The sequence below is a fragment of the Pelecanus crispus genome, chromosome Z (assembly GCF_030463565.1).
Source record: "Pelecanus crispus isolate bPelCri1 chromosome Z, bPelCri1.pri, whole genome shotgun sequence".
Classification (NCBI taxonomy): domain Eukaryota; kingdom Metazoa; phylum Chordata; class Aves; order Pelecaniformes; family Pelecanidae; genus Pelecanus; species Pelecanus crispus.
Window position 1 is genome coordinate 73,264,915 of NC_134676.1, and position 14,799 is coordinate 73,279,713.

General features: G+C 41.1%; 1 protein-coding gene across 1 annotated transcript in view; it reads right to left on the reverse strand.

Moving 5' to 3' along the window:
• The window catches only part of TEK (TEK receptor tyrosine kinase), a 42,267-nt gene extending 36,014 nt beyond the window's left edge, over window positions 1-6,253 (reverse strand). The window contains exon 1 of the mRNA XM_075726777.1: window positions 5,930-6,253. Within this exon, the coding sequence (XP_075582892.1) occupies window positions 5,930-5,981 (52 nt within the window). The 5' untranslated portion in view covers window positions 5,982-6,253. The remainder of the gene's footprint in view (window positions 1-5,929) is intronic.
• Window positions 6,254-14,799: the final 8,546 nt, after the last annotated feature.

Genomic DNA, 14,799 nt, shown 5'->3' on the forward strand with positions numbered 1-14,799 from the left:
AGACATACCCTCACTTTGCTACTTACAGATTTTTCTGAGTAGAGTAGAATCATAGAATCATAGAATCATAGAATCATAGAATCATAGAATCATAGAATCATTTAGGTTGGAAAAGACCTTTAAGATCATCCAGTCCAACCATTAACCTACACTACCAAGTCTACTCTAAGCCAATCAAGGGTAGACTAGACTAAACCATGTCCCAAAGTGCCACGTCTACCCGTTTTTTGAACACCTCCAGGGATGGTGACTCCACCACCATCTCTCTGGGCAGCCTGTTCCAATTCTTGACCACCCTTTCCATAAAGAAATTTTTCCTAATTTCCAACGTAAACCTCCCCTGAGTAGTGGGAGATGTTTCTGATGCTAAGCACACTTTGTGACTAATGAGGCTAAGGTCCCTGACCAGTGGCAGGTCTGGGATGAACAGCCAGAAAACAATAAAAGAGAAAGTCATCAGCACAATCAGAAGTGCAGATGGAACTGCATTGTCAAGAGAGACTTGTTACACTCTGAAGGGGAAATTAACCAAGCCACTTCATTAGACAGGCTGACACAATGCAAAAAGTAAGCAAAATACAGCCAAGCACAATACTGACCTTGAAGCAAAAAGTTTACATATATTACCCTTGAAAATAGAAATGTCATTTGTGAACCTGTCTTTCAAAAATCCTTTCAGAACTTAGTAAAGGCCTAATATCTTCACACCCTGAAAGTGCTTGTATTTCCTAGTGATGAATTACAAAATTAATTCTGATGGTTTTTTTTACTTCTTTATGATATGACCCTTGTTTAGCATTATTAGTGCATATTCTTAGTTTAGGTGTTAGTTGGAGAACAGTTATCAAATCTGTACCCTAAAAAACAATTAGCATTTTAAACTTCTTCCAGGAAAGTCTCCAGTTCAGACATCAGCTGGTTCTTTGCTGTGTGTCTCCACTGAAACCGCAGTTGAACAGCATCCTAAATATGATCTTGCCACTAGCACAGGGTAGATACAGTCTTTGGAGGACAGTTCTTTATTGAAATTTCTCTTAGATTTTCATCCCTCCAGTCCCAGATAGATCTTGCATCACATTGGGAGTTGACTGTGGAACTATACATCTATCTCACACAAGTGGTAGGTGCATCCATTTTTGGTTCATTTCTTCTGTGCCTACCCAACGATATCCACACCACAGTGACTTCTTGGTCTTCCATGGAAAGCTGAACAAGTTTTTGTGTGTCTGAGAGACAGGTCTGGGCTAAGCAGGCTCAAGTCTATGTGACCGACACAGAGCAGGTTTCCAACCCAGGTAATTCTCATTGTGGGCACATGAAGCACCAGCTCCACATCTCCCCTGCCCTAAAGTCAGCTGTTCAGCTGCAGTCAGTCTCTCCAACTTCTATGCTCCCTCTTGTCCACCTAAAGCCTTCCAGATGAAATTCTTGTCGGTATCAGACCGTCTCTGCAAAATGTTACAACTTCGTTTTTTTCCCTGACATGAAACTTTGGCAAAAAAGTAATCCATCCAACCAGCTTAATTAAGAATAAATACCCAAACAATCTAATATACATATACGTGTATATATGAAATCTGTATCTAAACAATAGCATATGTTAACGCTTGTGAATGTAGTGTGGTTTCATTGCACCCTTCTAGATTTGATTCCTCTGGGTCTGATGCGATGCCTTTTCACTCCTGACTATTCCCAGCTGCTGATATAGCCTTTGGGAACACAGGCTTCCTGAGAGCTACTCTACCTCTCACTAGGTCTGAACCAGGCACACACCAAAAGCAAACTCTAAAGCTAAAAAATAAAAGAACTGGAGACAATCAGCCCACTTTTGTTAATTCCACTTAGGGTGGGGGCACAGACCTGCCTGCACAGGCTGAAGCTATTGGTTTTGGCTTCCAGCTGCAGAGTCAGGGAGCAATGAATTAGGTCACAGCTGGAACTTTTTTCTTTGCAAACATATAGTTAGTAATATAAATAAAACAGAACAGATCTCTTTCTCCCATAAAACAGATCCATCGACTTTGTAGTCATGGCCATCCTAACAGAACTGTGCAGAAATACCAATATTCAGCAGGTCAGAGATTCAACCAGTGATTCCTGTGGCAGGCCCATCATTTCTGGATTAGATGGAGGCTGCATCTCAAGAAGAGACTAAATTCCATGTAAATTCCAGACTCATGAAAAAGGCACCAGGATACTATTCCCTCTGGGAAAATAACCTAAGTGTGGCAGGCAGATGCAATTGCTGGGTCTCACAAATCAAATACACTTCAGGAACAAGGAATGAAATCCCTTTTTAAACTTCTCTTGCAATTCACATTAGTAGTTTGATAATTTAGGTGTCTGAAAGGCTGTGTGTCAGTCTAATGTCTAGTCAACATAGTTTTGAAATACCGGACATTAAAAGCTCAAACGTGTTTTGAGTCCACTGCTTTGGCTGTGGGAGGCTCAAAACACCAGCGCTGCAGCCTTAGGACAGACTGTGTGAAGTTCAGGTGTCATTTTGGTCTGACAACAACATATTTGAAGATATTTGCAGAGGCCTAGTCCCTTTAATTATAGGAAGAATGACATTGACGTTCACTGTCACAGGCATGTATTAACCAGAGGTTAATACAGGTTTTCTTTTAAGTTAAGGTTCACAAGCGAAAAACAAGTCTTGAAACAGAATTATTAGAACTTTCCAGGCTAACTAAAAATTATGATTTCTTGTAATTTTGAAGAGCCTACAGCATGATAATGGTGCTTGTGTGTCTGGTAATGTATGTTAAAAACTGGTTAACTTTCTAAATAAGTAAATGAGTCAATAATGATTATATATACAATTTATGGGTTTTTTCATAACACCTACTGATCCTAAAGAAAATGCAGCCATCAACAAGGATGGTAGAGAGCTACCACTGAATCCCACTGCACTGTTAGCTCCACTGTTACCCTTTCTTAAAAGGCTAATATAACCTTTTGAGTGTTTTACCATATATGGGTCCAACAGCTAAATCACAAAAAAAAAGGAAAAAAATCGGGTATTTTTAGGAACCCACTGGATCTAAGATAATTGGTACAGCAGAGCTATACCACAGAAGATTCTGTCCATCTTGGAGAATGGAGACACTTGACAAGGTTTTTTTTTTCCTGCCAGACACAGTCAAAGAAATGTGCTTAAAACTAATTTTAATTGTCACTGGTTTCCACAAATCTCTTACTGATGGTGGCCATCTGGCTAAAATAAGGCCCACATATGAACATTTCTGAGAGTTAGCCCACTGTGAGAAGCTACAAGTAAATTTCCAGACCATCTGAGGATGGTGTTAAGAGACAAAAAGTAAGTTCTGACACTCGTTCCTTGTTGTGTCCTCAGCCTTCCAAGGGAATAGGGGAGTCTGCGGCTCTTCTTTGGTCAGGACTTAACAGATCATACCTAACCACAATCTTGGGAGTTGAATCCATACTTCAGGATGAATGCCAGGATCACTTTGATTCTTCAAAATGTTGACTGGAGTAGAATCAACCAAAATTTCTTTACAGAAAGGGTGGTCAAGCATTGGAACAGGCTGCCCAGAGAGGTGGTGGAGTCACCATCCCTGGAATTGTTCAAAAAACGGGTAGATGTGGCACTTCGGGATATGGTTTAGTCTAGTCTACCCTTGATTGGTTTAGGTGGGCTTGGTAGTGTAGGTTAATGGTTGGACTGGATGATCTTAAAGGTCTTTTCCAACCTAGACGATTCTATGATTCTATGATTCTATGAAAATAAAACCACGTGGTGATGTGCAGTCTAGTTTCAAGAACCCCAATAAGGTTAAATTCAACCCCTTGTCAGTTTAATTGAACATTTGCTATGGCAAGCAGTGATCATATATACAGTACAAAAGTGAGCACTTGTGTATATTTTTAACATTACCTTCCAAATCAGATCTTCAGCTCTAGCTGCGAATGGACTACTGTTATTAAAAAAAAACCAAAAATTAAATCAAAGGCCATTTCTTGTAAAGGGAGCTAAGCCAATAGGCTTCACCTTGGAAAAGGGTGGAGTGGATTTTGTGCCTACCCAGCAACACACCCAGAGAAGCCCACGATCACTGGGGACAAGGTTAAGCCAGTTCACTGTCTGTGCTGAGTGTAAAGCCTCCCCTGCTCAGGGAATGTCAGTCCTGCTTTCCTGAACTCCGCCTGCGGTATCTAGAGGAAAGCGGGCTCGCATTGTCTTCCACTGCTCGCCCCAGGAAACATGATATCATTCTCAAACAAAAGCGGGAAAGCTGACAGATCTATTGAGATGGGTGTGACTACAGTACACACCTCGCTGGTCAGCCCTTGTGGAAAAGGCAGTGACTGGCAACTCTTCAGTACTGAGCTGCCTGCACTGTCCATGTTTACAGCTAATCCCCGCAGCCAACTTTTGTTTCTCCTGCACTTGTGACTTAATGAACTTTGCTTGCTTTCTGTGTCAATCAGGTATATGTTATCATGCAAAGAAACAGGAGAGACAAAGAAAAAGTTGGGGTAACTGGAGTTTCTTTTCTTCTCCATCCATAATGCCTACAGCACCAGATTTCTCCTTAAAGTGAAAAGCTGGAGGTGATCTGAAGGCTAAATAGGTTGAATCAATGTGCAGCTAAACAATCAAGAAACTTAAGCCACAAAAGAGGAATTGGTAAACAATATGCAGCCTATGACAGCAATGGCTACGTAAGAATACTTCCAAACACATGTTCAACAGATTTTAAACACATTTTTTGCCTGTATTAATCTCTAGCCTTTTATAGATGCCAAAAGTAACATCTCAGACTCATTTGCTTGTAATTTCACTTAGCTATTAATATGCTGCTAATCAAGAAGATCTGGAAATTGTAAAGCAAGTTATACGACAATAAGAACTTCTCCTTTTTCTTGCTACTTTCTGGTTTTCATCGCAGCACAACCTGCAGTTTTACAGCACATTACCTTTTTACTGTGAGATGCACTGGAACAACCTATGCATATCTCAATGAAATGGTTAGGAGTGAGTTAAGAGTCTAAGGTTATTGTGTGAGTTGCATTTCTCTTTTACAGATTTTGCTTGGTATGTTACCCAGAAGAAACTGTCTAGAAAATCAAAATATGGATAGTGAAAGCAATACTCAAATGCTGAGCAACTAAGAATCCTGTGGGAAGAGTGCAGGCTTCCTCAGGGCTCTGCTTGCGATAGCTTCAGCAAAGTATCTCTAGCATTAATCCTCTGAATACTATACATTTGCATTAGTATAATCTTACTGTGTACCTTTCTGCAGATGTCTTTTATGACTAACTTCTGACTTGCTGAACTAAGGACATTTGCTGATAATACTGGATCATTTTTTAGCTGTATTTGAAATGTTATTGATTGGTGTTATATAAAGTGCATTTTTCTGCCATTTTTCTCCATTGACCTTCATCTAGATTCCAGTTGTGGAATCTTGTCTAAAAACTTGTCTAAAATCAGGTAGTGGAATACCTAGAAACGTCAACTTTTCCTACCATGCAGCCAGTTCATAAGGCCAGTCACAGAAAAAGTCAGCATTCAGTCTGTATTTAGAGCAGATATTCTTGGGGAAAGACATGAATGGTTTCAAAGTAATGAGCTCTATGGAAAAGTTAATACCGTTAGACAGAAGAAAAACCCTGTTGCAATGTATCTATGTGTCAACAAATTACTTCAACAATTAAAAAGATGTAGTAGTGGATTCTACATGTAGCTGAATCCTCCCCAGGAGCTTGGCCACAGTCCTGCCCTCACTCGCTGTGAGAGCACTGAGAGATAAGTGGTCTCACTGAAACAAACACACGTACTTAAATCGATAAAGATAAGTGCTGGAGTAAGGAGTAGGGAGTCACGCGTTCTGTCTTTATGTCGCGTGAGAAACAAGAAAGGCATGACAGGTCGACTACAGATGGTAAAGCAAAGGCTTACCTGAAATCATCAGGCTGAATCCATAGAGAACTAGATGTGCTAAAGGGTCCATGCTTTCCAAAATATATCCATCCAGTTCTTGCAGTCACTCATGGATTATTCTTTTCTCGAGGTAGACGTTTACTGGCTACTATTCTCCTGCATGGTATGCTGTTTACAAGTCACAGGCAAGAAATCGCAGCACTGGAGCAGGCTGGAACAGTCTCATTGCTGTCTGAGTACAGGGAGTTTAAGTTCCTTTTTCCTGTTTCCTTTGTAGATTAGGATGGGAAAGGCAGGATCTTAAAGGCATTTTTGTATCAGCAGGACTGCAGGGCAGTGCAAATCTCGTCCATCCAGCAATACATCAAAACAGTCATCTGGAGCTGCTGGAGAAGCAGGGGACTGCTGTTGGTCACAGTCAGCAAAATAGGAACAATGATGGTATCCTCCAGTAGGCGGGAGAGTGCGAGTAAAAAGTCCTCCACCTAAGTACATTAGGTGGAAAGTGTCATCCCCTTCTCAAAGTGCAGATCTGCTAATTTGTGAGAGTGCTATCATCTTTTCCCTTATTTATTTTAGCCACGTGTAAACTGCTGGGTGCAGTGCATCTCAGCACACAGTAATAACAATATGAAGTAAACAGTAACCAAACAACCAGCTGAATCCAGTGTAGAGCAAAGCCAGCCACAATCCAGCAAACTACTCCATTAGTTCATGTGCTTTACTGGAAACAATTTTTCTCTATGTTTGACAATTGGAAACAGACTGAAAACATGTTGCAATAATAAATTGCACCCAGAGTTATTATGACTTCAGTGGGATCAAAATGCCACGTCACTCGGGGGGGTCTCAAAACTCAGAAGCTAAAACAAAACATGAGGAAAAAATACAAAGAAACCCACCAAAAATTAATGAAATAAATCGAAAAGCAGCACTCAGATATATAAACAGAATTGCAAATAAAGGGCAATCTTATTTACCACTGGACTAAATATAACCCATGACAATGTAGCATTTGAAAGTCCTGTAGTTCTGCCAAGATGCTAACACCCAGAATGACTTTTACAGAAGTAGAGAAAAGCAAGTGTTCAACATTCATTTTGGAAGTGGGGTATGGGTTGATCCTACTTTGATTTAATTTCCTTAGGAAGACCTTCTAGCCTTTGATTGGTGTAAATTTCACAGGGGAAATCCTTTACACCCAAGATCTATTGCCATGTGGACAGAAGGGTGTCACCTACAACAGATTTCAATGCATTAGCCCAGAGCTGCTCCTTACATGCCACCCACACCGCCAAAAAATAACACTGAAAGCCAAACCAAGTAGGAACTTAAGCTGAAAGTACCCTCTGGGTGCAAAAACACAGTGTGAGGTCCAAACACTACTAGAATTCCATTTTGAGGCTTAAAGGAGGCAGAATATAAGGTACTTACCTGGTCTGATTCCACAGCAAAATAGACACATATATTTTGTCCATCTTTGACTTTTGAGAACATTTTCTTCTAATCTTAGACATGAAGAGGCAGTGATTATCCACACTCCAATTGCACGTTAGCCTTTATAAGCCTGCTGGTATAGACCCCTCCACTATCAGAATACTTAGTGTATTACCACAGAATCATAGAATCATGGAATGCTTTGGGTTGGAAGGGACCTTTAGAGGTCATCTAGCCCAATCCCCCTGCAGTGAGCAGGGACAGCTTTAACTAGATCAGGTTGCTCAGAGCCCCGTCCAGCCTGACCTTCAGTGTTTCTAGGGATGGGGCCTCCACTACCTCTCTGGGAAACCAGTTCCAGTGCCTCACAACCCTCATTGTAAAAAATTTCTTCCTTATATCCAGTCTAAATCTATTCTTCTTTAGTTTAAAGGCATTATTCCTTGTCCTGTCACAACAGGCCTTGCTAAAAAGATTCTCCCCATCCTTCCTATAGGCCCCCTTTAAGTACTGAAAGGCCACAATAAGGTCTCCTCGCAGCCTTCTCTTCTCCAGGCTGAACAACCCCAACTCCCTCAGCCTGGCCTCGTAGGAGAGGTGTTCCAGCCCTCGGATCATTTCTGTGGCCCTCCTCTGGACCCGCTCCAACAGGTCCATGTTCTTCTTGTGCTGAGGGCCCCAGAGCTGGATGCAGTGCTCCAGGTGAGGTCTGACCAGAGCAGAGCAAAGCGGCAGAATCCCCTCCCTCAACCTGCTGGCCACGCTTCTTTGGATGCAGCCCAGGATTCGGTTGGCTTTCTGGGCTGCGAGCGCACATTGTTGGCTCGTGTTCAGCTTTTCACCCACCAGTACCCCCAAGTCCTTCTCCGCAGGGCTGCTCTCAATCTCTTCACCCCCCAGCCTGTATTGATATTGGGGGTTGCCCCGTCCCAGGTGCAGGACCTTGCACTTGGCTTTGTTGAACCTCATGAGGTTCACACAGGCCCACCTCTCCAGCTTGTCCAGGTCCCTCTGGATGACATCTTGTACTTCTGGCATGTCAACTGCACCACTCAGCTTGGTGTCATCTGCAAATATGCTGAGGGTGCACTCGATCCCACTCTCTATGTCATTGATGAAGTTGTTAAACAGCACTGGTCCCCGTATGGACCCCTGAGGGACTCCACTTGTCACCGGTCTCCATGTGGACATCGAGCCATTGACCACGACCCTCTGGATGTGACCATCCAGCCAGTTTCTTATCCACCAAACAGTCCACCCATCAAATCCATATCTCCCCAGTATCTTACCAGATACTAAGTATTATCATAATTCCTATCTAGTGGATAACTCTCTTGTGTTGCTCATTTAACCTACTTCTAACATGGCCTATTGTTAATTTTTTTCAGTGTCTTTTGATTTGCTGAGGAGTGAGGCATTAAGCAACTTCAGTCAAGGCTGTGGTTCTCCAGATTACTGTGATCTTAGAGGGGGTTTTTAAACTTTTCACTTAAATCTCACTCCCTGGGGCATAAACAGGTCACTCAGTGGAAATCCATCATGTCTCCATTTTTAAGGCACCTAAATGCAAAGCAATGCATATGGACTGCTGCTGATACTGATTTTGTAGTATGCATAATTGGCCAGGTCAGCTATTCACTATTTTTTGAAGAAACAGCCTCCGCCTACGGGTCATTTCATCTGCCATGACAAGGCAGCTATCACCAGGATGAGAGCGGACAGCCTAAATATGCAATACTCCACAAATAAATAAAGATTGCAAGGACTTGCTGAAGCCAGAAAAAAGGAAATATGTACTTACCTAAGTCAGAATTTGGTTGGGATACCAGCCTCAGCAGGCTCATGTATTTGCTTTGTGTTTCATTATATCATTTCATTTATGAAGAAATAAAGAACAGCATCAATAATTCAGCTAACATCTAAGTATTTGTTTATGTGTACTAAATGTTCAAGTTCAGAAGTGTTTCTATTTGGAAGGTGTTTGAGTGCCACCATTTGATTATTGCTCCCGCTGAAGTAAAAATTAATCACATGATAAGCTTTTGCTAGACTGTGGAATATAAAGGATTTCACTGTTCTCTTATTCTTACTCATATTTGTCTGCCAGCCCCACCTTCCGTATTTTGATCCTTATATTTCATGTTTTTGGAGTATGAGTCTTCCTAAAAGTAGGTCATATCAATTTTCTGTCCTGTGAGCTAACAACTGTATGATCTGATCATCCCTCTGATTACTGAACAACACAGAAATGCAGTAGGATTTTCTGTCTGCTCCACCAAGCAGCAACGATATCATAGCAGGATCCCATGCATGAGCCCATCTCTTGCTATCCTGTCCTCAGCGTATGTTGACAGATCTACAAACAAGAGGATCCTAAATCTCAGCCTGCATTCACTATTACAGAGCAGAAGAATTGGAAATAGCCTTCTGGCAAAAGCAGATTGCCGGTAAAAGTAACTGGGCTAAAAGTGAGGATGGTAGGAAGAGTAAAGTATGATATGAGTTACGCTAGCTTTTGTTGCATGTGGGACTGATAGAGGCTGTTGACTACTGGGCTGACCAATGAGCATGTCCATGGCACGTCCTCAGATGGGTATGTAGCTGTATTTGGGGCCCATGGACTACACCCTTTGTCTTTTCTAAAGGTACTTGGAAAGACTCAGAAAGGCTGTCCAACCCCATGCGATTTCTAAAGTGTTCCCCTGAGGAACATCAGTTTTGTTGGTGGTTAACCGCTGATTAATACATATCAGCATTCACATCTAACTTAACACCCATCACAATGGCATGCATGAGTTTTTAAATTAGTTACAGCAGGGAAATAAATTGTCTTTCAACATGTAAATATAACCCTAGCATTAAACAAGGCTTTTCATAATTCTGTTTGCTGAAGGCTAATTTTATGATACGTCAAGTGCCCTGAACTCCTGACTCCAGGCTTTCCTCTTTAGATAAGCAGCATGCTTGTCTCAAGGACAATCCATTCATACATGCTGTAGCACGTGGAAATATGTGAGGAGGAAAAAGAAACAATGCCACTCTGCACTTCTTTAATCAGGTAGATGTGTTAGCAGAAAGCAAATATCCTCTTGCAGTGTCTGGCTGTGTTATGCTTTTTGGAAACAAGCCATTACTTTGGCCTTGATGTGATCTTAATAAGTGTTAGTAGGAGGCGGTAAAGGAACTTTAGGAATTATTACTCACGGCAATCAGCTAATGTGAAGCAGAGGCCTGTAAATGATGGAGTTTAAGCTTCTTTTCTTAAACAGATACAGTTCTGCCCTGCAAAACAGCCTATGCCACTGAGTCCAACCACAGTCCCTAAGCCATCTATTTTGGATCACCTGGAAATGACAGGTAGCAGCCAGGTGGCCAGTAGAGGACATGTGCTGTTGCAGGTCTAAGTGGTCAGGATGAGGACAATCCCTACGCAGTGCAGTGGCAGTGTAGAAACTGGAGGGAAAGAAAGGTTTCTGCAGTACATACTTAAAGATAATTCATAGTAACATGGAAGGGATGCTGTGGAGGAGTAGTGATATCATAATAGGTGGTTGTGAGAAAATTTAAGGTGGGGTAGAAAAGATAACCGAGTCTGCTTTTTGTTGCAGCTCATTCTCTTGACTTGGCAGCCAGTGCTGAGGAGGTGCAGTTGCTTCTTGCTTTTTCTACTGCCTCTCCTGCATATGCATACTCAAAAGGTAACTCAGGATTGCACACATAGCTATGATCAGGTTTTTTTGCTCAGCGTTCTTCTCAAAAGAGAGTTTCTCTTGGATTTTCAGGAGACCATAGTCTGGAAAATAGTTGAGTATTGAGCAGAATAGAACAGAACAGCCTCAGCCAAAGGGAGGTGTTTTCCTGTCTTCCCTGCTAGTGAAATGAAATGGAATTTACTACAGTGGAATTAAACACAGGATCTCGTGGGAATCTCAGGTTTCTCTCAAGGGGAAAGTTCAGCTGATGAAACAACACAGGAGTCCTTTAGGGCCTCTGTATCCATAAAGTCATTGTGAAGGACAACAGGCGGTTTGACTCTGGAAACTTTTACTTTGTGCGTCCTTGTATTTTGCTGAAATAGGCTTTATGTAGATTTTAGAATGGGCTGTTGTCAGCAGAAGGACAAAAAAAATATTTTTGTTTCCCTATTCTTGCCTGACAAGTGTGAGAAGTGAAGTTAAGAGCCAGCAATAGTGATGGCCACTGATGATGTCAAACACATAGATGAAGTCACACGAGTGAGAGTTATGCAAGCCAGTTATATCCCACTTTGTATGAAAAGGACAAAACTGCATCCTTGTTGTCATTGCTTTTTGAGCCCATTGTTTTCCTACTTTAAAGCATGTCTGCTCTGCTTTTTAAAAGATCTGCTAAAACAGGTGATTCTGAACATGTGCAAAGTTAACCCCAAATCAAGCTTTTGTTTCACCACCAAGATTTGATTGGATTTTGGGAGCACAAACTTAAGCGATGTTAATACTCCTGCTGCCCCAAAGTCAAAACAAGTCTGGAGATGAAAGAGATTCTCCAGCCTGAAAGAGGTGTCATCCAAGAGGGTGTAAGCAGAGCTCACATAGAAGCTACAAAGTTCACAGTTTTTCTCCTCTGTTCTATTACTGCTTTTCTATTTAATTTTTCTACAGTACATTTTGAAGGATGAAGGAGTCTGTGTCTGTCTGTTTAATGGTAACAAATGTATATCCAAATGTCTTTAAGATACCAACATTGAATCACCCCAAATGATGCACAGCAAAAAAATATAACTGCCTAATGTAGCCCAACATTAACGAGGTGAGTTTCATATCTGTGCAATTTGGAGAGATAAAGACTAATTGCATAAGCCAGTTAATGCATGTGAATTTGGCAGATCTGACTGTTGCTTCCAAGGACCAGGAAATGGGTCATGCTAATTAGATGTCAGGGTTAGTATTTTCATCCATTAAGGTTACAAAAACTCATTCTTAAAATCCTGTTTGCAAGGCCCACTATCTTCCACTGAATTAATCTCACACTGTTAATGTGATTCTAATGGTAATTTTTATTTGATGACTGCATCATTTAACTTTATTTAACTTTAATCAGCATTCAACAAGTGCAACTTTGTGATAAATTTGCTATCCACCCGGCTCTGCTTCCAAATTTATGTCACACTGGAATTGGCTAAAATCTTGTACTGATATAGGAAAGCCACACATGCAATGTTGGTGAGCTGCAGTGTAACAGTTCCTTCTCTTGAAAGCTCCAGCTTTAACTTCAGTCTTCTCTCTGTGTGAAAGACTGCTAAATGGCAAATTTTTTTGAGAGTTTGAACAATATAATTTTAGCGGTTCTTGAAATATGGAAGTGTGAAAGACATGCACATCTCAAGGTGAGAAGATAAAATGTAGATTTGCATATAGGAAAAGAACTTCAGTAACTTTCAGCTCAATAATTCTAAAAAATTATTAAACACAGTAAACTTGAACACAAGTCCAAGCCATTAATTACCCTCTCTTCACTTAAATTGGAAGAAAAAGCAGGAACAGGAAGGATACTGAAAATTTGAAGGCTTTATTTGGAATTTTGTCTCTCATGCATAACTGTTGGGGTGACTGATACTGTTGATAATTTCCGCTATAATCATTATTTACTTTTTCTTCTTCTTTCTAATTTTCAGAGGTGCCAAGTCCCCCTCACCCGACTTGGAATAGTATTTGTCGGCAAACTCATGTTGTATGATGGAGACAGAGGTCTTGCATCTTACTCATCCTTTGCTGCACAGCAGCAATCTTGGGCCCGATCCAAAGATACCAGTGCTCAGTGAATCAAGCTCAGTCACTTTAAATGAATGTGGCTTTCAAGGAATTAGCTTTACAAGAGGAAACAAGAGTGGATCATTTTACATTTCTGGCTCTTTTTTTTTTCCAAATGTGGGAGGCTTCCTCCATTTCACACATTTGGCATATTGTCCAGTTAGTCCTCCTTCCTGAAAGGAGAACCTGCAAATGCAGACCGCAAGTCAGGACAAGGAACATTTCTTCCTCTGCTCCAAACTTCTGCCAATCCCAATGAATGATTGATCAAAGATGGGATTTGAATTCAGATCATTTCTGCAGTTATGAAATGCTTAAAGGCTTCCTTCCTCTTTACCGAAGAAGAAAAAGATGACCACTGTTTTGTTTGAGAGTAATTCAGTTCCCCTTCCCAGTGATCAATCTGCATTTCACAGCACTGCTCTGGCTGCAGTTTCACCTACAATATATATCTATAGCATTCAGCTAGTATTCGCCGTTGTACATGTGTTCAAGTGAACTCCAATTTTATGATCTCTTTCAGGATCTGAGGGGTTTTTTTTTCATTCCAGACCATTGCCATGTCCACCCCACCCAGATTCCTTATCACTATGAAACATATTTCCAAGGAATTCACTCCAAGCAGATACTTGGCAGAATAAAGTAAGCATTTGAATACCTTTCTCCTCAAACCAAGATATACTTTTGGCTAGTGCCTCATCATAAGGTCTGCCTTATGCCTTGTATTTTTGCTTTACACTTGCAGCAGGAAAATAGAAGTACACTGAAAGACTTTACAATAACCTCACTTTGGAAACATATCCCTCTGATTGTGAAACAGCGCATACCAGTACTAAGAAGCATTAATATTAACTAATGTCTTCAGGCAGAAAGAACTAAAAAAGAATGTGTTCTGCCTGTCTAGAATTGCTCACAGGAGTGCTGCATGTTGTCTTCTAAGCTCACTAACACAAGGAAAAAAATCAACTCATTTTGAAAGAAAAATAATTTTTTTTTATCACAATGAAAAGGAGTGAAGGTAAGATGAAGCAGGAAGACCAGCAAGAGGATTAACTCTTGCCTGCAGCAAAAATACAGTTTGCCTGGAGATATGATGATATCCCTGAATACAGGAACAAGATTGGTGCAGTGTCATCCCATCATGAGCTGGGAATAAGGGCAGTCATTCCTATGCTCATCCTCATGCAAAGCACAAACATAGCATAGAAATAACAGACACTTTGGTTGAAGATTTTGAAACAAAATGCTTATTTCCATGCAGTGTGCCAGTGAATCATAGAATCATAGAATGGTTTGGGTTGGAAGGGACGTTTAATGGTCATCTAGTCCAGCCCCTTGCAATGAGCAGGGACATCTTCCACTAGATCAGATTGCTCAGAGCCCCGTCCAACCTGACCTTGACTGTTTCCAGCTATGACTTCTCTGGGCAACCTGTAAAGACCCCTTTATGCAAATCACAAGGCACTCAATACTTCTCCCCTGTGACAAGTAGCAATGGTTAATTCCCAAACAGCTTTCTCTAGGAAGGCAATGCAAGTGTAGATCTTCTATCTTTTGATAAATCTCTAAGGAAATACCAGGATTCTGTGACTGTTTTGCATGTTCCTTTTGACAAAATTTAAATGGGATTTGGAGTGGCAGACGTTGTGACACCTGGTATCC